Genomic DNA, 24,747 nt, shown 5'->3' with positions numbered 1-24,747 from the left:
ATTCGAACGAACAGACAAATTTATGCAAATATAGGTTCCTTCTGTGATATCAACATAATGAAACAATTCCAGATTCCCCTCTCTAAAGCCCCTTTCTTTTAAGCGCAGCCGCCTTCTCTGCTCACTCCTTGGATTATGCTGCCAAGAGCGATCCATCAGTTTGGGAGCGAGCTGTCGCTCCACCTCGCAGATAGCGCAGGCAATTTGCAAAAGCAGAGCATATGCTGTGGAACCAGCTCTGCAACAACCGAGGAGATGGAAACCTCCGATGGCCGCTTCAGAGCAACGCCTGTCCCGTCCTAGTCCTTTCCTTTCATGCACTCACTAATCTGGCTGGTGATTTATGTAATTCAGTAAGTGAATTGTAGATTGTGTTGTGATGTTTTTATTTAACGCAATGCCAGGGCAGCTACAGGGTGGGAGATCTGCGAGTTCATTTTGGGAACACAATAGAGCTTATTCTTGTACAATGATGGTAGGTTCCTTATCGGGATATATCACTGAAGGCTTCTGGAGATAGGCCTTCCATGTATCACCAATAATGAATGACATAATCTGCTTATTTTTCCTTACCAGCACAGCAATGAACTTTAAATATTTCAATTTTCAAACCTTTATGATTCGCAAGACACAGCATCTCCCTGTCCTCTTGGAACATGTCTCACTGGCAAGTGACATTGTCCAACACAGTTTGGCCTTCCTGGGACACCACTAAATGAAACAAGTAACAAGAAAAACGTGATGCATCACAGCAAAGGTCTGATGTGCCTTGCACAACACTGCTGAGTTTGTTGCCTCCATACCCCAGGCCAGTAATCTTTGAGCCTTCAAGTAAAAGATTATTCATTTTCTCACCTGAATTGGTCAAGAGAAATACTAAAGAAAAGCAATACAAATCAGGCAGCGATCTGAAAGGCGAACAGCAATAGTATGACACAAGTCAATGTCTGGTAACAAGCAGTCTTCACAGAATTTCTAGCTGTGGAGAGATAAAAGCTCAGCATTTTAAAATCTGTCTTCTACCCATGTCAACATAATATAATGCCATCCAGTGGAATAGTAGGAGCTTCATAAGACTCAGGGTTTTCTATTTTCTCCAGAAATGATTGAAAACCACTAAGGTTTCAAACTCTCTGAAATTCCATAAGCAATTTAGGAATAAGATATCTAGGCGCCACTGCAAAGAACTGGAGCAACTTTAGAATCAAATATATGTTCTAGAAAAAGAATATAACATTTGGTACAAAATAACATTCATTACTGCTATAGCATTTTCTGGAGGGAGGACGGCATTGCCTACCTGCCTCTCTGGAAATTTGCATGAAGGACTCGACTCCTTTTTCTCCATAATTCCCTTCAGATGCCAAAGTGGACACATAATTCCATCCCAAAGCTTTCACAATGTCCACCATTGCTTGTGCTTGGAAGGAATCTGGAGGAACCACACGTGAGAAGAAATCATAGCGCCTGTCATCACTCAACTCTGGTGCAGTTGAGGCATAACTGATTTGTGGGATCTGTAGAAAAAAATAATTTCTGATAAATATACATATTCATATACTCATTGCACTTCTTGCAGAAGTTAGCTAAAGCAGTTAGCTTCAGCTGAGTCTCAGTTCGTCTTCATTGTATCCATCTGTATTTCTCCAGCCCGTTCCTTTACAATGTACCAGTCAAAGAAACAATATTTTCATTGACTTCAAGTTACACAAAAAAAATCATTAATCAATTGAAAACAACCGTATATGTGCACATTCATAATTTCTTCCTTTCAGGCAATCTTAATCAAATACAGCACACACAAACCATTTTTCTCACTATGTCCTTTTTATTGGTGTTCTAGCATCAGATTTTACTAGCATCAGATTTTACTAGCATCAGATTATTTGGGATCCTGAACGCAACCGAGTTTAAATCTTGCTGGCTGAAAGCCAGAAGGACCCTTCATCAGTTTTTGGAGGATGAAGCTCTTAAACATTAAACTGCAACTGCAGATTTAAACAAAAGGATGTTTATTTTTTATTCTTTCTGATGAAGAACAGTCATGAAGATTGCTGAGCGTGGAGATCTCTGTCTCACAAAGACAACCTGGTCACGATTCAACTCTGTCCTAAAACTCTGCCTGCCCATGACAAACCAGCCTTCGCTTTTTCTTCTCATGGCAGAGTGCGAAGGAGACTGATGGTTACTTTTTATAACAGAGAGACCAGAATATTGTTCAGGGCTATTTTCTCCTTGATAACAAAGGTCCCTAAACAGTTATCAAGCTGACAGAATGTTAATCCCCAAACCCATTATGCAATTTTTTGAGTAACAGTCTGGGACTGCTCCTTAAATTAAGGAACCTGCCATGATTCTCACTTGAGATGCCAAGGAGGGAAAAAAGAGATTTGCAATATACACAAACATGATCATATATAATGATTTGAGACTTCTAGACTGTGGAAAGGTCAGTATTTCATGCCTCAGTACAAGCATCTTCTGCATTCTCATATTCTGTCTCTGCACAGCTTTCCTACAAGTATTTATTAGCTCTCCTGCCTTCTCAGAAGAATAAACATTATATTTCCCCAGGCTCAATACTGCAAAGGGCTCGGCACCTTCGATTCCCACAGAGCTCAGCAGCAGATGAGAGCAAATGCAGCATTTCCACAGAATACACACTATGTCTGTACATCTGTATGTACATTCACAACTACTACAGCAGAGTAAAAGCAGACCTGGAAAGCAACATCGCTGCTGAAGACTCAGCAGATAAGCAAACTTAGCCAAACCATCCAAAATTACTAAATACATCAACATTTGTTGAGACATGTTCCTGTTTGTAAAGGCAATATCTACTGTTTTATTATAAACCATAACAAACCATAGCACATGACTTATTTAAGATGTCTTTAGCTTCACTCAGCATCAGCATAGAGCGAAACACGGCCCATGGCCCTTGCTCAAAGCCCTGCACCAGCGGGACTCCTGTGCAGGGAACTTGCTGAATCTGGTCCCAGGCGTAGTACCAATCTTAGTTGTTATGAATTATTAAACCTAAGCAAACACTTAAACTTTCAGCGGGTGCTCGGGCTGTCATTGTGGATGTTGGAGAACTGAATCCCCCATCACTTGGCACAGCCTTTCCTTCGGATGCGTCATGTCACTCCTTTGCATGTCTGCTGGGTTTACAACCAGAGAGGTGGCTAATCAAGCTGAAAGCTGGGATGCTTTAGGTTTTTAATGCAAGACAGCAGTCATCTACAAAGACTTGCCAGATTTATTTTAGATCTGTGGCTTGTGGACAGCACATTGCCAGCAAGACCTTCAAATGCTCCAGTCACAGAAAATTTAAAAAGTTAAAATTGAGGCTGCTGGGAAGAATACAGCGTGGTGTTGACCACTGGTACATGATTTACTTGCTCAGTCTTTCGCCTAGGGGCCAGCAAAGCTTGGGGACCACTCTCAAAGACAAATAGATTGATTACACCAATTTATCAGGGTTCTTTATTTTTAATCTACCTTAAGGATGACTTTCAGCTAACACCAACTACTGCAGTTGCACAGAAAATGCTGGGCACCCTGGCCATCAAAAATAAGTTAAAATCTTAATTTGTCTGTGCCTACAATTGCTGTTATAATAAATGATTGGTGACATTTTAGGATCACTCTCTTCTCATTTGTACAAAGCAGTTAACGGAGCTTGCTCAGCTGCTTATCAGCTTAATTCATCTATTCATTGGATGGTACTATATTAAGTGGAACAGTTAACCAGACTGACTTTATGGGTGCTGTTTACCCATTATTAACTGGACAAGCATCCAGTACACAACATACAGGCCCACACACAGAGCTGTACTGAGATAGCTGAGTGCTGGTTTTTTAAATTATAAATAAAGGAAAGGATGAAATATGAATTTTTATCTAGAGCAATGTTTGTATTCCAACTTGGCAACAACTGCTTTTTCAACTGAAAATCAAAAGGAGCACTTTTACAAAAAGCAACACTTCTACAGAATTTGCTCCATTGCTTATATTACTTAGGAGACTTTTTCGTTTTTTAGTCTTTTTCTTCTGTCCATAAAATATTAACCACTTCTGGCTGTTTCAATCACTTGGAGTATAAAAAGTATATATTGGGTTTTTTTACCAATGTTTCTTACAGGATATATAAAAGCAACAAATTATATGTATGAGGAGTAGAATTTTCATAAGATTTTGTCTGAATATGGGGAGAAAAGTCCTTGAACGGGTACAACATAGACTGCAGCCATTAGAGTTCAGCTTTGTCCAGTATGTCAGAATACGTTGCAGACACCTACAAAAGATATTTTCCCTTTCCGCATGTCTTCCTGTGCATGCAGGCGGCATCCCAGATGTCCAAACTGAACATCTGTTTGCATCAGCTAAAATCTAACAATTCAGCATTTCTTATTCTCTTCCTTTTTTAATGTTCACATCCAATTATATGTGGACAAACCTCCCACAGACTCAGCTGGAAACCTTTCTCCCATATTTCACACCATATGTTCCTCCACATTACTGTTTTGTTTTTACTGAGAGTGACTTTAGTTTGAAAAACACAATGTCATGTTAACTCCGGGCAAATCTCAATGGCCAGGCACCCTCTCCTCTCTGAAATCTCTTCACAGGGCTTACGCTCATTAGACCAACATCCAAAAGACAACATACACTGCTGCTGTGTACTGATGGCTGCTCACCAGGTAAACTCACAGACGTGCGTCTTCAGATCCTGTGAACATTGAAGTGCATTTGAAAATAAAAATAGATTGACCCCATTCATCAAGACCCAAACCCAAGCTGGCCACATGTCGCCATTCTCTGTTCCCAAAGATGATGCAGATGGTCTCACCATGCAAGGAGCATGAGTGGGGCCTAAGGGAGAACAAGAAGGGCTATAATTTGATTACTCTCTCTGATCATGACATTCATTCATCCCCTTGGTCCATCTCTCTCAAGCACACGCTGGTGCTTCTCGAGACTGGCCCAGGCCTCCCCCTTGGGGCAGGAGGCTGGAGCCTCCCCAGCCTCCCAGCTCACATCCTGCAAAAAACCTCCTGCCCCAGGGGCCAGATGCACACAGACTGCATTTCAGACTCCAAGATGCAGAAAAAGCCTTAGTAAAGCTATCCACACAAAACTGCAGTTAAATAGCTGGACGTTTAATAACCAAGTCTTCTCCACCCTGATCAGTCTGTAAAACCATGGTTTAGCACTGCCAAAAGGTGCTGAATGATCAGCCCTACAACAGGAAGGCTGCCGTCCATGCACAGACACGAGATGAATGAGCAAAAGGCAGAACAAGCTGCAGTACGGTGCCAGGGATGCCTGAGCAGTTGATGACCTTAAATGTAGTCCTACTGCTACCTAGTGTGTCCTTTAAATGTCCCCTCAGATGTACCAATCACTGCCAGTTTTCTTTCTCTTTTGGTTTTGAAAGCTGCTGATATGGCTCAGGCTTGCAAACAAAAGCCATCTGACAGTACTGGCTAGCCTGCGCCATGGTCTAACCACGTGAAAAATTGGAAGTTTATCCACTTCACCCAACTTACACACCAAGTAGAGAGCACCTAAATAAAAAGGTTTGCAGTCTACCTTCCCTGTAGCTTTCCCCATTTTTACAAGTTTTTAAACATGTCACTCTTCTCTTCTTAAGCCATACTCGTTCTCCTTTTGGTCCTGCAAGGGTCCAGCTTGAGACATCACATCCTGCTGCCATGGGAAGAACTGGGATGTCCACAAACCCAGCAAGCATTACAATGACTTCATGTCAGGATCACAGCACCGAGTATTTTTAATGAGGTTGGTTGTTAGTTTTTTTTTAATTAACCAGATAAATATTGTCCCTTAACTGATTTATTTTTCTTTCATTCTGGTAAAATCTGCTCTTTGTCATTGATATCTCACATTCAAAACTTTAGTTTAAAGAAGCAAGCTTTCTAGTCCATCACATTTTTCCTATTTTCTGTTCTGAAACATGTTTGAAACATCAAAAAGCTCTAGGGAATTACAGTCTGCTTTCCAAATGGCTCTAACATCTTGGCAGAAGAAGAGTTGTGATCCATAAGGCACAGGGGATAAAAATCCCTGTGAGTGAGAAAAGCCCGTGGTCCGCCTTCGTGTACTGCACAACAGCCAGTGCTTGCAGAAAAGGCATCCCGCCTGAGCCTTCCCCACCAGAACAAGACACTGTTGTAGCTGGAGCTTTCTGAAGGACACTCAGGTGTTGGCAGATGAGTAAGCAGATCACTGATGTGGGAGGCAGAATTTTCCTGAAGGCATTCTTCATATTTAGAGGACTATGGCAAACATTGCACTCCCAAGTTTTACATGTCGTTTGCCTGGCTGATGTTCTGATTACAGTAAGAGTGAATGATTAATGCTGGGAACATTGCATTAGTCAGTGATTAATGTTAATTTATTTTTAACATTGAACACTATTCTTCATTTATTTCATTTTCTTCTGTTAATGAAACATTCTCTCTGGATCACACTTGGTTGTCTTGCTTGAAAAGCAGGGCCCTTTTGTGAGCAGCTGCACCAAAAGCCACAGCAGAAAACACACCAAGAATCAACATGACTCTCTGACCGTCTCCTAAGTCACTGTTTGCAACAACAAACACCTTCCAACATCAGGTTTGGAACTGCGTATTTCAGGGTAAAAAGCAATTGAAATACAAACTTGTTGTTCCAATTCTTCATTTCAATCTTATTTTGTATTACTGCCTCATCCCTTATCCTCCTCTCACTCTTCGACAGACCCTTCTTTTCAAGCAAAATGACAGAAAGTGGTGACCTCCTTGCTAATAGCCAAGTGTCTCAACTGGAAACACACAAGAGACCCAGTGCCAGGAGACAAACCAACTCTCTCCAGAGCTGCAATACCCACCAGAAGCATTGGGCTTACTGCCTACCCCCTCATCACCTCTGCCTAACTCTGCCTGCAAGTTCACTTGCACAGCCAAGAACCTCGCAAATCCGTGCAACCATAAAAGTAATTATTGCTACTATGCTACTTCAAATGTGATTGAGTTAGGCTACATCTCCACAGTAACTTATTAAAAGATTAATAAAATGGTGCACCTGAACCCAACTCACCAAATGACAGTAGTCAGAAAACTTCAGAAAAGGCAATTTTCCTAAGGACCATGTGCAATTAAGATAACGCATGAGTATACCTATTGAGATATTAATGAGCTCCCACCAGGGTAATATTAAGTTCACAGTTTGCTGCATTTTTACTTTCAACTTCCTATTAAGTTTTATTGATATGATTTCCTGACAATAGAAAAAAACCCACCCTACTTTGATAAAGCCTCTTGAACTCATCTAATTTGGCAGTGCAGTGTCAGTCTACGCAAATTGCAAAATCCTGCCAATAACCTAACTTTACAAAAATAAGATGCCTGAAGACTTTTCACTTGGCTGCAAAACTCTTCGTGTGAACTGATGGATGACTAACAAATCTCGAATCTGTTTAGGTCTCAGATTTTATTCATGTAGAAATTTATCATGTCAGGATTTAATCGTCAGTTAGTACAACTACTCTTTATTCACCATGTACATCTTAAATTGCATAACAAACAGCTTCAGCATCCTGTGAACTGCATATAATTGTTTTTGTTGCCTTGAATTAAAATTATTTGAAGTTTCTAACTAGCTGTTTTCTCTGGGCAAAACTCCTCTACACTTTCTTAATTTTCATGTTGTTCCGAAGAGGAAGAAAATCTTACCTGAGATACAAAATAGGATCAGATTATGACTCAAAGCTTGCAAAGATAATAGGAATTAATCTTCCTGCTGATTTCCACTCGGCTGGAGGGGGAATTCAAGTTTCACTCCATTTCGTCAGGAGCTGGCATCTGTGGGGTAGTGCAACAGCCTCAGGTCTTGCCTGCCCTGCAGCAGTCAGCGGCCTCGCAGCGTGCCAGCTAGCTAATTGACATGGGGGTATGTATAACAAAACAATACCCGTACTTGTTGTTCTCCTCACCAGCCCTTCCGAAAACTAGACACTGCTAAATCAGTAGCTTTGCGTAGATTTTCTCGAGGTGTCAATCTAGCAGCATGTGCCCTATTTCTGTCCTGAAAGGTGCATATGAAAACAAATATTACTGCAATTCTTGCTCTAGGGCTCTTAAAAGACTAGGGAATAATATTCCCATCAGTCTTAGGTAATGATGAGAACAAATCCTTCTAAAGCACTTTGATAATCCCTCCTTATTATGTTTCATGATGAAATTTTAGAAGTAGTGCATTTCAAGCTGGTTTTTATGCTCAAGAATCAAATGTTGACAATGAGAAAATGAGGCAAAAGAATTAACAAAAAAAGTTTTCACGTAAATAAATTTTAAGAGCAATAGAGAGTATTTCTGTACAGCTCTGCCACAGTCTATGAGGTGTTTACATACGGCAAACCTGTTGCTGTGTGCAAAAGTTACACCACAAGAGAAATTCTTCTGAGCAGTGAACAAAAGCAGCACATCTAAGGAAGGGCATTTGTATAACAGAAAATTTTCAAAACCATTAATCTATTTACAGTTCACCTCAGTTTCTCTCACTCTATTTACCAATTACTAAAGCCACTGGTGTTCAAACAAAGTCCTGTTTACTCGCATCACCACCTCTCATGTTATCCCACAGTGAATTCTTAATGATGTATTAGAGATCAACAGAATCACCTACAAGGGAATTGGATAGATATTTCATAAGGTACAAAAATACAAATATAAACAACATCAAATACAAATGAGAAGCTGAGCCTAGAGGAGGAGAAGCGCATTTAATAAAACAGAAATATCTTCAAAAGCAACAAAAGAAACACTAAGAAAATAAACCCAATAAATGATTCATGTACACGAATTTTGCCTATGTCCACGCTGGCCCATTCCACCAAATGTCACTGTGCTGTGTGAGCTCCATCTCACACTACTTGTCCCATACCATGACTTCAGCTAATATGTGAACGGGTCTTCTCTCAACTTGATCTTATTGACCAAAAGGACTATTAATATGTCAATCAAACAAGGTAAACCCCACTTTCCAAAGCATTTTAAAGGAAAGATTTTCAAAGTGCTCAGCATCCACAGTTGAGGACCTGTGTCAGGGCTCCCAAGCTGCGTGCAAGTTCTTTTTTTGTGAGAGTTTCCAAGTGGGATGGCAAAATTCCATATTTATGGAGAACCATAGGTGTTCTTGACAAATTGTCAATGAAAAACTGGATGAGGTCAGTGCTGTGTGGACCTCTCGGTATCAGATAATTCAAGAGTGACAATGATAGGAGAATAAAGTAGTGTCAGGAAGGGTAATGGACTCACAAAACATGGGGAACTACAGGGGGAAGTTATCTGTAATTTTATTTCACTGAATTGTCTTGCTGTGCAGCATAGGCTTACAGTTTCAATACATAATGAATAAACATTAGAAGCTCCATGCAGATTGTCGGGTGGAAATTAAAAGGGAAGGCCAGTCCTATTAAAGGACTCACTATAATTGAACAGTGCAGTAATAGACCTTAACAGAGCTGTTATGAGAGCGATGCACCACTGCTCTGACGTCCTGACAATAATGGAGCAACTCAGCACACCATCATGTTTCCAGAGCGATGGTTCTGGTTAGTAAGACTTAAAATTTGCAACTCCTTGATCACCAGTATTATAATGGATGCAATCCATTACTGAAACAAACACTTCCAATGCTTCTTTGGTCTTCTCAAATACAAAATAAAACTGTCACTGGCTTTCTAATTGAATGCATTTATTTTTTTTTTTTTAATTCATTTCAAACCTGAAAAGGGCATTTGAAAGAACCCATTTCCAGGCACATAAATCAACCTTCATCCCTAACATAACTGCCATAGCACTAAACTGGAAAGACATCCTGAATAATATTGGCAAGCTGGGAGTATTTTCCATATCTACAAGGTCTCTCCTGCTTCCTTTTCTAATATAAGAAAGTACTCGTATTAATTACTCCAGAAAAAATAATTGTAGCAATTAAGGGAACAATAATTACAGCAATTAGTACTGTCCACATAGCTCATGGGAGCATTTTATCAACTCAGACAGAAAGCAGGAAGAAAAAAATGATAAACACATAGTAAAACCAGAGGTGTCCATAAAAATGAAATATCCCTATATATCATCTTCATGACCTATGCCTGGAACTAGGTCTACTTGTGACAATGATGAGCTTATGGCATAGCTTGGGCTGCAAAATAGGAGGTGATCTCTTAGCTTTTAAAGGCTAAAAGATCCTTGGATAGATGACTTGAAACCAGGATCCACACTTTTAATGAAAATCAGCCTTAGCACAAAAATAAGCATCTTGCCTCTTTCTAAGGCTGTAAATAACACTGTCCTTCTACTAAATAAGGAGGTAACACCTGTCTCAACAAGTTTACGTATTGCGGATTAAGAATTGTCCATTTATACTTCCATCATTAATACTTTCATTTGTCTAATCTGTGCATTAGGGTGGTCAGGCACTTAAAGACAGATATCCGTCTCTCACTAAATGTATTCCAAGTGGCTAAGATCTACAAATTCTTCTACTGAGTCAATTTATAATGAACCTACAAGCTCACTTCTCTTCCTACACAGGTATAAATTAAATTTTTTAAAAAATCTCTTCCGTGACACTCCCTCGCAGAGCAAGGCTCTCCCATTCCTTGTGCCTGCAGGCACTTTAACCTGCTCCCATTCGACCTGAGAGCTAGTCCTGGCCCAGCCACACAGCCACAAGACAGGAAAAACACTTGAATCAATAAACTAGAGAAATAAAAAGTCGTATCAGTCATGCTTATCTACTATCCAGTAGGAGGAGGTACAAGAGTGAAGTGGGTTTTGTCCCTAAGGCAAGGCCACCTACATTACCTTCATATGAAACATGTAGCCACCAAAGAAAGACCTACTGCAAATGGAGAAGCAAACAAAGTCATGAAGCAGCAATATAGATACAACATACTTTGCTGAATGTTTTGAGATTTACAGCTCCAGTAAGTGACTTTTTTGCAGTTAACAGTCTAATAACCTTTTCCATGGGCAGAGTATTCTTTATAATCAAGCTCCTTTGAGTAGGGTCTATGAACCAATCCAAAAAGTTTCTTGTTCTTAAAGATAATTCATTCAAACCTTTGGACCAAGCTGTGCCAAAAAGCACAGTTCCCACTGTACTGCTACTACAAAAATAGACCACCTTTGAGAGAGGCAGAATAGGATTTCAGCACCACTGTCAATATTGCACATTGTTTTAGAAATAGGTGAGGCCCAAGTGGAATTCAACTGTTCTTTCACTTTGTGTCCTTTAGAGAATTATTTAAATAAAAATCTCAGTCTATGCTGTAGCTTGGACACAAAAGCGTCATACATATTGAAGACTACTCCTTTAAGAGACAAAAATACGTGCCTCTGTGTATCAAAAGACAAAATATTCTGTAACATTTCTTAGCTGTTGTGTTACAGCACAGCCACAACAACATAAAAACCTGGTTCTTTTTGTTTGCAAGTATTTTTTGTATTTGCAAGACCAACCATTATCATCTGAATTGTTAATTTTTCCAGTAAATTGTCACACCTTGGGACTTTTTTTGTTTCAAAACAGTCCTTGAAAAAAATTGCAAAAAATGACCAGAAATCAGTATTTGAATTTACACTGAAATGGAAAAAGATTTTTAGATACACACTTGCCTGATCTGTGTGTACAAATTCCTTTTTGGGCATAAAGTTGAGTTTATGTGATCATGAAGAAGATCACTTCTAGGTGATCACTTCTCAGGAGTACAATTAGCTTTTATTTCTACTACTTACATTTTAATTTCTCTTGTTTTATCTGTATCTTGATATAATGATATTAAATTTGAAATTCAATTAATACTTTATTATTACTATTTCTAGCCCTAGATATATAAAGATCCTTCTTTATTTTGAGGAAAGACTGCCTAGAAGCCAACAGTCCCTCCAGCAGCTGATGAGCTGTGCAGCCCGGGCCGTGCAGCCAGTCCCCCCCAGTATCACACACTGGCAGAGATGGGCATGGGTAAGGACTGGCAGCCTTCCAACTCCGCCAGCCCTTTGCATATCGCAGAGATGCGTTTGCACATCCCCTGATGCAGGCTGGCAGTGGCACAAGCTCCTTCCCCCGTGCAGGCTCGGTCCGTCCTCCCTGACATACAGATGTATGCACAGACAGAAGCCAAAATTTCCCCCAGCTGACACAACAAACACATCCAGGCATAGGGAACCTCTTGCAGCTCCCAACTGGAAACAGAAATATTTATCTACTGCACCACAGAGATTATTGATAATAAAGACAAAGGAACAAGTACTATCATGAAACTTCAGCACCTAATGTTTTTAAGTGAAATATTTAACTTTTTAAGAATTTAGGTGGCTCGCTCATAAACTAGCAAGGTGATAAAGCTTTGCTGGTTTGCAGATCTTGTGGATGAGATATGACCAGCACAGCACATTCATATATACTGGTGCATATTCATTGATTTTACAATACTAACTAGAATATTCCTCCTAGGATACATCAGTTAAAATATCAGTGGTGACTGCCCATCCATTGCAATGCAAGAATGCACAGCTCTTCATATTTTAACTCCGGCCCTGATAGAATGAAAGCTTGAGAGCAGCATTAAAATAATGGATGGTATGCTGCTAGAGGTAATTTGAAATCTTAACAAAGCATCAAAGGATCTTGTCTATTATGAGCTAATACTTCAAGCCAATTTTTAGCTGAACTCACGTAAGGTGATGGGAGTACGGGGACCCTATAACCTTTCTAATGGCCACATTTTTGTAATGATATGGTACAACAAAGCTGCTTATGCAGCAATAGTCTTTTCAGCCTCATGCTGTGATTCAAATTCAGCCTACAAATAACATACATGGATATTCTGTCACACTTTTATCCCATAACACTCCACAATGTCTAAAACATAATTACAAAGATATTGTAAGGGAGAGAGAACAAACAAGTTTAGAAGAGGTATATCCTGTATTCTTTGAGTTTGTGCTAAGACTGAATCTACTTTTAAGGTTGTTTACTTCTATCACAGCCTAAGAAAGCATAAGCGATATCTCCAGCAGATAAAACAGGCAATGGTATTTCAAAGGGAAGAAAACATTAAATGCTACAGATAACAAAATAACTTGTGTCAAAAATGCAACTCTATTTGTATCATATTGCTAAGAATAAGATTAATGGTTGTCTAACCCATCAGGCGCTTGGGAATTGGAAATGATGCTGTCTTAGGTTCACATTTTGGAGAGGCTGACATCAAGACTTTCCAAGTCTTGCACAATGAAGCAGAGGGAGACAGAGGGCACGGCTGCCTCTTACATGGTCTGAATGCACGCTTCAAGATCTTCTAGATGCCAAAAAATAATCCCTTGAGTACTGGAGCCTACTTCTTACAGCATGCAGATTTACATGGAGCAAGGCATCCTCAGAAGGGTCATTTCAACCATTCAGAGAAGTGCTGAGCAGAGAACCAGAACCCGTATGTGCCCTACACTCAGTTGTGGGACACAACAGCAGTAGGTAGATCTGTTTTCTTCTCCTTTTACGTAGACCATTCCCATACCCTGTCTGCACAGTCCAAAACCCGAGAAGCCAGTCACTGTGAACAGATAGAGAAGTGATGTATGTACACCAAGTGTATATATATAAGCATAAATATGCTTGCAGTGATTGGAGCTTACACATCCAAATACAGACTCACAAATTCTAATTATTTTGAAAATAAATCAGAACCAGAAGATAAACACAGCAAAGCAGCTTTTATGTTTTATTTATGTGTACACATTGCTCCATTCATTGCAAACATATAATTGAACCTTATATTGTCTATGCATATTTTAAATGGTTTTTAATCTGCAAGTATAAATCATTGATTTTGAAAGTAGCCCTATAAAGACAACAACAGTAAAGACTTATTCAGCAGACAGGCTGAAATATAGAAAAGCTCAACAGCATAACATAGTTTTCTGAAAGTATATACGCAAAACCAGACACACACAAACCCACTACAGTGGAAACAAATTGCAATGTGGTACAATGTGAAACAATCATCCCCAAAGCTTAGTTATTAGACTAAATGAAAGCTGTCGAGTTCGTATTTGAGCATCTCTCATAACTGCATTTCTAGACGAGCATCCATGTTCATGTTGTGGAAAATAAGGCTGTGATTTGAATATTTATTCCTAAATTTTCAATATAGTAAAGTGTCTTACAGTCAAGGATAATAAAGCCGATGGCCTTCTTGTTTTTACAGAATAACACAACTAAAATCTGTCAATACAAATTTATCAATATTAAGTGTTTATTTACAATTTCATTGTGAAGTTAAACTTTCAGCAAGCAGCTGAATATCATGATGAGCAAAACTGAGCTCCTGTGAATGACTCTCACTGATCAGATATTGCAAAATTAAGAATCTATACTCATAGAAATGTCTCCAAGTGGTTTTCATTTTAACAGAGAGTCTTGCAGAGTGAGACTTCCTCCAGCTCCCCCCCCGCCAGATCCTCTACAAAAAACTCACAAGGGTATCATCTGCATTTCAAGCAGTAAAATGGTGTTTTAAACAGGGTTTCTTCTTTCCTTATTTCCTTCCACACAATATTGGAAGTATTTTTGCATTTAAAAATGCATCAAATAATACAGAAAACTACATTTTTAACATGGTCACACACTGTGGTTGCCTGAATGGTTTTATTTAAGCTGAAACTATTTTGTTTTGGATTGGCACATTATTAAAAGGTTGAGGCAAGAGCAAGACTGTGGGTTAGAAAGAATATGTGTAAGCTCCTATTTTGAATCTCTCGCTTCAGTTCTGGTCATTCATACCTACATGCTTCAACAGTTTTTTTCACTTTTTCCTTCTGTCCTGGAAATGGCACTCTCTGCACTAACTGCAGGTGATGCCCAGGGTGAAACCATGGTTAGGTAACTATAACTGGAAATGATGAATCCAGAGCTATAAAACTAATCCTCATTTATGAACAAAGCGATATACCTCCCCATACCAAAACGTCATACTGTACTTATGGGAATAGCATTGCTTCTGCAAGCGTTTCCAGTGACGTCAAGTAGCATAAATTCCCTTTAAGCTGAAGGGTCTCCTAATGAGCCTGCAATGCTCCAACACGCTGCCGGGGGAGCACAGGAGCGCTAGTACCCGCACACGGCACCATGTGTGGGGATAAGTGGAATAAGGAAACATGTCACGGCTACCAATTAACATTCTGAATATTGTACAAATGTCTAAGCAATCAGGATGAGATTGAATACATAGAGCAGATTATCCCCATGTCTGCATGCACAGTGTTAGTTTTCCTTCCTGTTGCAAATTGATTCCTACAACTGCTAGAGACAAGTTATGGCCTAAATGAACTCCAGGATAAAAATCTAACTTGTCCGTTCTGGTCCCCCCCCCCGACACAAATTGCCTTCTTTTACATTGTGAAATACAGAAGAGCATTTCAGAGCATCTAAGATACACTGAGTTTCAGTGGCAGCCAGCACATACAGCAAAGAACTATTTCCTACAGCAAGTAAAAAATACTGTGTGTGGGGAAGAACACAACTACGTATTTTTATCTCATTATCTCAAATAGTGCAGTGAACAGGAAATTCCTATATACAATTTTAGTAGAGATATGATACAAATCTGTTCTCAATTTCAGATATCTGGAGCAAAGTCTCCATTTAAGAATAGCACTTACAAGCCTTTTGTTAAGATGTGTTCCTTAGTGCTAAAGCAGTAGTTTAGGGTATTAGTTTGTCTCTGTAACAAAATCTTTGCTAAATTATTTGTAACTCTCTACTAAAAGTTATCACCTGCTCCAGCAATGACAACTCTGCCAGAGGAAAAATCTTGCTGTTAACCCATAGCAAGAAAAATTTAATATAAAAAGGTTCACCGTAAACAGGTGAGCTACATAAACTACAGCCAGGGCTAACCTTGAACTACAAACTACAAATTGCATGAGAATGATACAAGCATAACACGGGTCCTCCAACCTCTTACTGAAACATGACGGTTCTTCCAGAGCTCTGAAACGTAATCAGGTGAAAGACGCTGGTTTCAAGCAGGCTTGCACTTGTTTTCAGTTTTCTGCTTTCACAGGTTTAGGGTTTTTCAAACCAAATGTAGCTGGAGCAGGATCTGACTGGTGGGGCTGGAAGGGGCAGGTGGATGGGAAGCAGACAGAAGGTCCTGGTCCCTGCGGAAAGCCCCCACTGAGCTCCCGGCCAGCCTTGGGGTGGGCTCCATGGTCTGCCATGCCCTGCTTTGATCCCCACCTCCCTCCCGGTTCGTAACACGGCTGCATCCCCACTGCTCCGTAACCCAAAAAGCAAAGACCGGAAAACCCCAGCCACTGAAAAACTCCAGCCTTTGACAATAAGCTTCCCATCACCTGAAATCACTGCAGCGAGGCTGGGTGACTTCCTAAAGGATGTTCTCCCGGTGAACTACAGCTTTCCAGCACCAGCTGACACAGGCTGTATCAGATGCGATCATGAGGACTGTAATCCTTCCCTTGGGAATCTGTCATCTCTCAGCATCTGTGATCACATCCCCACCTGGTTTTCCCCCTCCCCGGCCCTGAGAGCTTTACCCTTAGCTTCCTTGGAAATGCTCACAGGACTGCTCTCTGGACTGTTTTTCCTTAAACTTGTCATCTTCAAACTCATCCCCAAACACTTGGGGGTCCCACCCCGCCGGCAGAGCTGCCTGCCCCGCAGTCCCTGAGCACGCCAGCCTCTTCTCCCATGCATCCTCCCCAGCAAGGTGCAGCCAACCGATTGACCTTTGTGGTCACCGCCTTCCCAGAGCTTCTCCTCGGTGTGAGACCCTCATGTTCCCACACAGCCGGCGATGCCCACTTCCACTGCCTGACTGGAGTCTGCAGCTGGTTTTCCTTGGCTTTACACCCGAGGTATCGCCAGCTCATCCCCCAAGGATGAGAGGCAGAGGGAAAGGAGGGAGCGTCGAGATGAGCGCTCAGACAGCGCAACGTGCTCCGCTTCTCCTTCATTGACCACAAGGTCAAAAATCCTCTCCTTTGAAATAAGAGAGTCATGGGCAGCTTTTAATATTCCTTTGGAAAGTTTAAGAAACACTTCTGTAGGGACGCTGTGCTGACCCTGGCTGTGGGGATGGGTCTCACCAGGGAGACTGCGTGATTAGATTTAGACTGCCTTTGATTTCATGTTTTCTTTAATCCAAAATAAACATTATCATGAGTAAAAAGGCCTGTTGTGTCCTCTAAGCATAAGAAACCGAACAAGGTCCTTCAGGACACAGACTTTAGGCATAAAGGAGAGCGAGGAAATGCAGCAAGAAGAGATGTAACTGTGAATGGATTATAATTATGGGAGAAATCTGCATTTGACATTTCTTCGACTACATATACAAGAATTATAGGGCATAGTGGAGTTTCAATGAATATCTATACCTTTTATTTCCTTATATTTCATCTCTGGCCTTTTACGAAGTGCATCATCACCATGTAATTCTACATATATATAAATATTTATGTATTATTACAGGAAAAACACAAGGCAATCACACTTTTACCTTCACTGGTTTTCTTCACCTCAACATTAAGCTTGCCAGCTAAATAATTACATTTCTCCTTATCTAACTTGTGGGAAAACAAATTTAATAACAGAAATACAGCTAGAAAGACAAATACTTAGGGGAGAATAATTTTCAGACTTAAACTTCACAAGCCCGATAGATTATTCTGGACACTGGATAATTACTCGGCATGTCTTTATCGCAAAAGTGCCCAGACATTCTAATTAATCCAAATTACTTTCTAAGGGCCATGTTATTAGGCACATGCAGAAGCGACCAGATATAGAAATATTTTTTATTTTTTTTTTTAAGGTCTCTAACAGCTCTGTCTTTCAGCACCCTGGTGAAAACCACACCACAGAGGCCACCAACTCCTTCCCTCGCACTGCAGCAAGCCCAGAGCAAAGGAGAGGAAAGGAGCCTACAGGGAACTCTGTGCAACAAGAAACGGTCAGAAAAAGCTGCACGGCTTGGATCACAGAGTCTTTTTTAAAAAAAGATAAACAATATTGCCAAAAGAGAGAGAGGGGAGGATCGGTTTTGTCCAACTCCCCGAACTTGGCTCCCTGTCACGGTGAAGCTGTTGGTTGCGGTGCCAGCCCCGGCAGCCTGGGCGCAAGCTGCCGATTTCGCTGATGCCACGGCCCCCAATCCACAGAGACACCAAAAATTCCCTCAGGTCACCAGGACCAGTCAGGCTGCAGGGCAGCAGGAAAAGCCTCGTGCCACGAGGGCAGCTCCTTGCAGCAGCCATGCTGCGATTTTACTGTCGTAACCCAACAGAATACTTTTCTTCTTCAATGACCTCTTATTAATTTCTCTTTTTATCCATCTATCTATCTATTTATTTTGCACTCCTTCTCATGGGAAATCATAAATTTCTAGCTTTCATTTCATCTCCAAGTGAAAATAATTTTGAAATATTCTCATATGCAATGCAACTCCACACAGGGCTCCTTTCTGAACTTTTGCTGGTGCTTCAGCCTGCATCTCAGCAGGATGCCCTAGCTCCAACTGCCGTGACCCAGAACTGGTGTGGCTGGTGAAGTACCGGGTGATGGAATAGACATAACTCTCTTCCTCATCTCTCATATGGCAATACATCACGGACGGGAACTAATCCCTCGAGTCAAAGGATGGCTGGTAAACTGAGTCGCTTAAAGGATTACAGAAAACTGCAGAAAGCTCCTATGTTCTTCATGCGATTATTTTTATCATCATTCGTCCTCTTTAATAGCCTTGTTAAGTATGATTTTCCTTGAACCAAATACAAACTTTCAGTTACTTAAAGTTTCCCTTTAAGAGGCAGCCATACATACAATTTGGGGCAGCAATTTGCCTGAACAGAAACATTCTCCCCCAAGCAATTTTAGGCATTCCTATAAAAGCACATAGATGACAAACATCTATAGGTGCATGGACCAACAAAATTTCTCATCCTTCAAGAAAATACTTATACATGTCTATGATGAAACTAGTCCTAAGTAAAATGTACCAGTAGCCATTTTCAATTAATAAAACCACCTTTCCCAGTCCTCATCTGCCTTTCTCTTACCTTTGCTGAACTGGCCAATGTTAGTCCATCATTAACATAATTTTCAGTCATTAGAAAACGATCACAATTCTCTACCAAGTGTCCTTTTGAAGTTCCATGTGTGCAAATCTGGTGTAAATTGCTGTCAGTATTCAATATATGGGATGTTACATGCAATCGTTAATCAAAGAAAATGTCTATGCAAAGTGCACGCCTAAAGTAAGTTAGGTGTAGTTTGTTTTCTCTCCTGATTGCAGAATTGTTACAATAGACTTGACCTGTTATACATGAGCATAGTTGCATATAGCTGGGATTGTTTATACTTTTAAATGAAAGGAGAAGAAAAACAAGTGCAACTAAAGCCACTTTTACCCAGATACTAAGGTAGTTTCAAAACAAACTTGATAGTTTTCTTCTTGCGATTCCTTTAGCAGGGAAGATAGAGGTACTCTGGAAATTTGAGCGGTACCTGGAGGACCCACATGTCAAAATTTGGAACACCTTTTTTCTTCAACGAACTGACCACCTGGGCTCTCTCTGGCACTTGGCTGGTTCACCGCTGTGCCTACAAGTTGGCTTTAAGCTCTCAGATCAAACTAATGGGTTCCCTGGGCAGTCTTGTATTTTTGTAACCTTTCTTTCCATGTTTGACTGACTGTCAGTTGTGGGGATTATGCTGGCAGTTATGTCTTGAAGCTTTGCATAAGATTTTTTAGCTGATCCATGCACAGGGCAAGTGAGGTTCGTCAAGATGAAAGAGATTGCTCTGACCCTGAAAAGCTCTGAAGATAACAGGTACAGAACCCATTTCTGGAAAGCGCTAAATATTTCAAGATCCCTGCTCTATGTAACAGGCTGCTAATGCTGGAAGTCCTTGTGCTCATCATTATTTAGGGTTTGATCCCACAAGGTGCTAATGCACCAAGCCAACTGAGCAGAGAAACCTGTTTACTCTCAGGAACCACGTGAAGTAAGTGAACTATGGAGGCAGAGCAGAGAAAAAGCCGCAGGCAAGAAGGAATGATACGATACCATATATTTTCCCTTTTATGAAATAAAAATTGTACTTAGAGCATCACATCCTCAGCTGGTGAAAACTGCCATTGGCTTCAATGGATCTCTACCACGTTACACAGCTTGAAGATCTGATGCACAAAATTAACACTGCAATGAATGGTGCTCTGCAAATAATCGTGCATCTGTATTTATCATATTAAAATGAGCATCATGACTTTGGAGATCACCTCATGTTTATGCATGTGCAGCTTATACCCTCAATCACTGTATTTTTTTACTTCTCATTGAACAGATATTTCTAAAAGAAAGTTTATGCAAAATACCGGGTGTCAGATCATTTTGAACAACTGAATATAACACATCTTCAACAGCTATCACCAGAACAAATTAAGCAGTGCTGGAAGGTCCATACGAAGAAGAGCTCGTTTTGATGGTGGTGATGGGATGCGATTTTCCCTATTAGTCCCTGACCAGCAGGGCAATGCTCAGCACATCATCCTTGCTGACAGAAATTAGACAAGCTCCATGACCCATGTTTACAGAAGCCTAAAGCCATCACAGTGGTTGAGCTCACTGCAAGAACAGATCACCCCTTCCAGCCCCAATTGCACAAAATGAGGAGAGGGGAGAGAAGGAGAGAGGAAGGGGGAAAGGAGGAGAAGGGAGGGGAAAGGGGTCTTTACTCTCCACTTGAAAATATTTTGAGAATTTTGAATGAAAAAAAGTATCTACATGAATGCTAAATGTCAGCGTTCACAATGCAAGCTTTTCCAGAGCAGCAGCAAACTGGGACTGTCTTATTTCTGTGTGATAAGCCGTAATAAAACATGAGTGACAAACAAAAAAACAGGTATTTTTTCAAACACTCAGCATATGACTTCTGCTCCTTTGTTGCACCTCCTGCTCTGACTCCGTGGCACAACTGCATTTTATCAGGATGCTGGTAGCTTTTTAAACGCCGCCTCTTTACACTTAGATCTTGCAAGTGTCTATCAGATTCCTAGGTGTCAGCTTTTGAAATAAACATAGGGGGTTTTTATTTCCTTCTTCTTCATTACTTTTTTTTCAATTCCCTTCCCTCCAGTTATTTATTCCTCTGGAGGGTAAAGGAACAGCGCAAAGGAACAAGCCCCTTGTGCATACTTCATCAAGATCTGTAGACTTGCTACTAATTACTGCAGTCACAGTTATCAACCTTACAAGCAGTTCAGAAGGATCAAGCCAGTGTTTCATTGCGAAGCTCAGCAGGTTATGCTAACCCTGCAGTTTACTGAGGCACTGCATCACGCCACATTTTTCGGAGCCGAGAAGCACGGGAATTTTTGAAATGCTGTGTTCTGGTATCACAAGCAACCAACAGGAAAATTAGCATTGTAAAATGGCAACCTAATTTAGATAAGGACTATGTGAATCCATTTAATTTGTATACAGAGTCATTATATGGTCACAACTGAGTGACTCAAGCCTCTTTCTTTTCTTCTTCCCCCCCCAAATAACAGTGCTCTGGGAGTATCCTTAGTTAGTTATGCATTGCTGCTAGCTGACAGTTCACTGGCAGGCATATTATTGTTAATAGCTCAGGAATGACAGCTGTCAGTCGGGGAGGGTGGGGGGAGACAGCAGCTCTGCCCTGCACCCAGGGACCCCCCCAGCAGCCAGCCCCGGCGGTGCAGCCTTGCACCCCTTGCTGAGGATGCTGACCACCTCCCTGTGCTTGGGAACTTCAGCGATCCCCCAAACTCCCCTCTGCATCGCTTACCAAGCTGCTTATCAGGTTTTTCTGTGGTTTTCTGGAGCTGCTGAGGAGCTCCTCAAAGTGGTTGGCAGCCACTCTCCACTAACACAATATCTACCACTTAGATGCTCTTGTTAGTACACATCTGGGCACGGGGCAGGAGACCTCACCATAGCTGGCAAGTAGGTGCCACACAAACCCCTCGGCTGCATGGTTTGCAGCCGGCGAGTTCCCCTGCATCGGTCCCCAGTGCCCCCCGCTCACTGGGGCTGCTGGGCGAGCGCTTGGCACTCGCTGCACTTGGAAATACATGTGTGGAAACTGCTTTATTTGCTGGCTTTGTTTTCCTGTGGACTTTTTCATAGCCAGAAATGCCAGAAGATTTTAACATCCATGCCGACAGCTTGGAAATCACCATGTTTAGTAACAGAAAGCTGAAGAGAAACTAGATAAACAGAAATACTTTCCACTTGCATACTGTCCTGGTCCATTTACATTATTCCAGACATGCAGCAGATTTGTATCTATCTAGGTGCTTACACCAATTCCATCACCATGGTATCCAAGTAGCTCGCAAGTCTTTAAAAATAGAACTAATAGCATTTTCTCCTTATTTCTTCCTTTCAAGCTTTCAAGAGAAATGCTCGATTCATTTATGGCTTTTATTTATTCATTTGTTTGTGAAAGAGGCTGAGTGAAGCACATAGCTACCCCTTCATGTCAAAAAAAAAAGAGAGAGGAACAACAACAACAACAATTTAAAAGAATTGTCTATGTAGTTATACGAGTCCCAGTACCTGTGGGTGCTCACACATCCCTGGGGACTCTGTCTCCCCTGCCTGATCTCGACTCCAGTGGAAGCCCTGACTGCCGCACCTTACCCCAGGTAGGATAGGGAAGGGGGGAGAAAGAGAATGAGCACTGCATAATTAAGAACAATCCTATACAGGGCTTTAATTAATTAGTGCAGAGATCCAGACTCAAGGAAACAGCCACTGCAACCTTGGTACTGCATTTTTTTAATCACCTGCAAACTCAGGACAGCGCGTCTGACACAGTGCACACCAGGTACAGATGAGAGGGCTTTCTGCTACTCCAAGTATCTAAACCACAGGGAAATGGCAAATCAATTTAACACTCTGAAGAAAGGCGCCTGGCACAGCACGGTGTATCACAGAAGAGACAAATGGCCTTTGGATCACTTCCTTCCCCTGCTCCTTTCTATTTTTTCCCAGGTTGGAGAAACAGATGGGGGTATTATCTGTATTTGCTCTTTTACCACCCCTCTCCACAATTTTTTTTCTTAATAAGATGGCAAGAGCCTTGCAGATCTCTCAACGAGTTTCTCTTCATCCCTACAGCCTCCTGAAGGTACTCCAGGTACAACCCCGGCCATCAGGAACATGGATGTGACCAACGGGAGTGCATCCCAACCCGTGCAGAGGACACAGCGGGGCTGTCCTGGCCTCGTGGGAGTGGCACTCCTGCCTGCCAGGGGGGAATGGGGCATGGGGGCTTTGGGGCTTGGTATTAGGAAATGAGACACTATTGCATGCGTTCCGCAAGAGGGGGGACCATTTGAAGCCCCCCTGCGGACCTGTAGGTTTTGTGTGCAATATGCCACTCTTTCCCAACTACATGTCCCCAAACCCTCTGCTTCAGAGCTCCTCACCTACAGACACATTACAAAACACAGCAAAACAAAGCAACAAAGTACTAAGTAATGCAGAAAGGGATGACTCTGTCCCCTTTCTGTTGCCCCCTGACAGAAGGAAGCAACTTCACTATGTTCATTTTATAGCTCTCAATGAGAAGGAAGGAAAAAAATACAGCAAAACTCATTAAACCAGGCAGGAAAAATTCAGTTCTTCCACTGGTATCTTCTAGGACTATGGAAATTAGAGCTGGAAAAAAAATCTTTCAGACCACCTATTCCATATCTAGGCCAATGCGGAGGAGTATTCCCCGCAGATTCCCGGCCGCTCTCTCCTGCTTACTGCAGAATAATTACAGGGAACAACGTGACTTCATGTTTCCCCAGAAGCAAGCTTCCACTTCCTTCTCATATCCACGAACTTGTAGGGCTCCCAGGACAACCTTACTTGGCCTCGAATGCATCAGCAGTTCTCATTTCCAGTAATGATGTGGCTTCAGCATGCGCCGCCAGAAACATTTTGCATCTCAGACTTCAGACCACATTCAGCACAGAAGTTAAACTCTCAGATTTATTCTGTCCCATTTTGCCACCATAATAGAGAAGGAAGAGATACTAATTAGCTCAGTGCTGTTGCAGGAATGCATGAATATTAATGCAACCATCCAAACTCATTTCACCAATTACTACTGTTACAGCAGCTCTATTACAATTCATAAACTGAGGATTGATATGAAGATCACTCTTATTAAGAGAGGGAGAACAACTGTTAGTAGAGTTCTGTCATGCCTCAGCTGACACTAACAAGGTTAGAAACTTCTTTTTTCAGATATAAAATAATAATAAAAACTGTAAATATTTTAAGAATAAAAAAAAGTCTTCATCATTTACTAGGAAAAAATATCCCATCCAGTTTTCAGAGATGCTTTTATAGCCATGAATCAGAATGGTACGATCTATGACCTGATATTTTATTCCAGCTTAAACAGCAAGGGTCATTGCCTTTCCGCTCATGTCGATCAGTTACGCTGGCTCTTTACCTGAAACATTAATGTAGACTGCTTTTCTGTTATAAAATATACACGGAGCTTCCTTCATCACAGATTGAGCTCGGGGAAGTTTGTCATCTCCTGTTCCTAAATTCTCAAGCACGGAGCATTTAACACTGAGAAAGACAGAAAGACCCATTAAACCAATGAACTGATTCC

The 24,747-nt window shown here is 41.2% G+C and overlaps 1 protein-coding gene across 5 annotated transcripts in view; it reads right to left on the bottom strand.

Annotated features, from left to right (window-relative positions):
* The window catches only part of GRM7 (glutamate metabotropic receptor 7), a 317,615-nt gene that overhangs the window by 209,801 nt on the left and 83,067 nt on the right, over window positions 1–24,747 (bottom strand). For all 5 annotated transcript variants that reach the window (XM_052778044.1, XM_052778041.1, XM_052778045.1 and 2 more), the window contains exon 2: window positions 1,301–1,517. In XM_052778044.1, coding sequence (XP_052634004.1) covers window positions 1,301–1,517 — 217 coding nt within the window. The remainder of the gene's footprint in view (window positions 1–1,300; window positions 1,518–24,747) is intronic.

The sequence above is a fragment of the Harpia harpyja genome, chromosome Z (genome assembly GCF_026419915.1).
Source record: "Harpia harpyja isolate bHarHar1 chromosome Z, bHarHar1 primary haplotype, whole genome shotgun sequence".
Taxonomy (NCBI): Eukaryota; Metazoa; Chordata; class Aves; order Accipitriformes; family Accipitridae; genus Harpia; species Harpia harpyja.
Note: the sequence above shows the minus strand (reverse complement) of the source record. Positions and strands in the feature narration are given on the sequence as shown.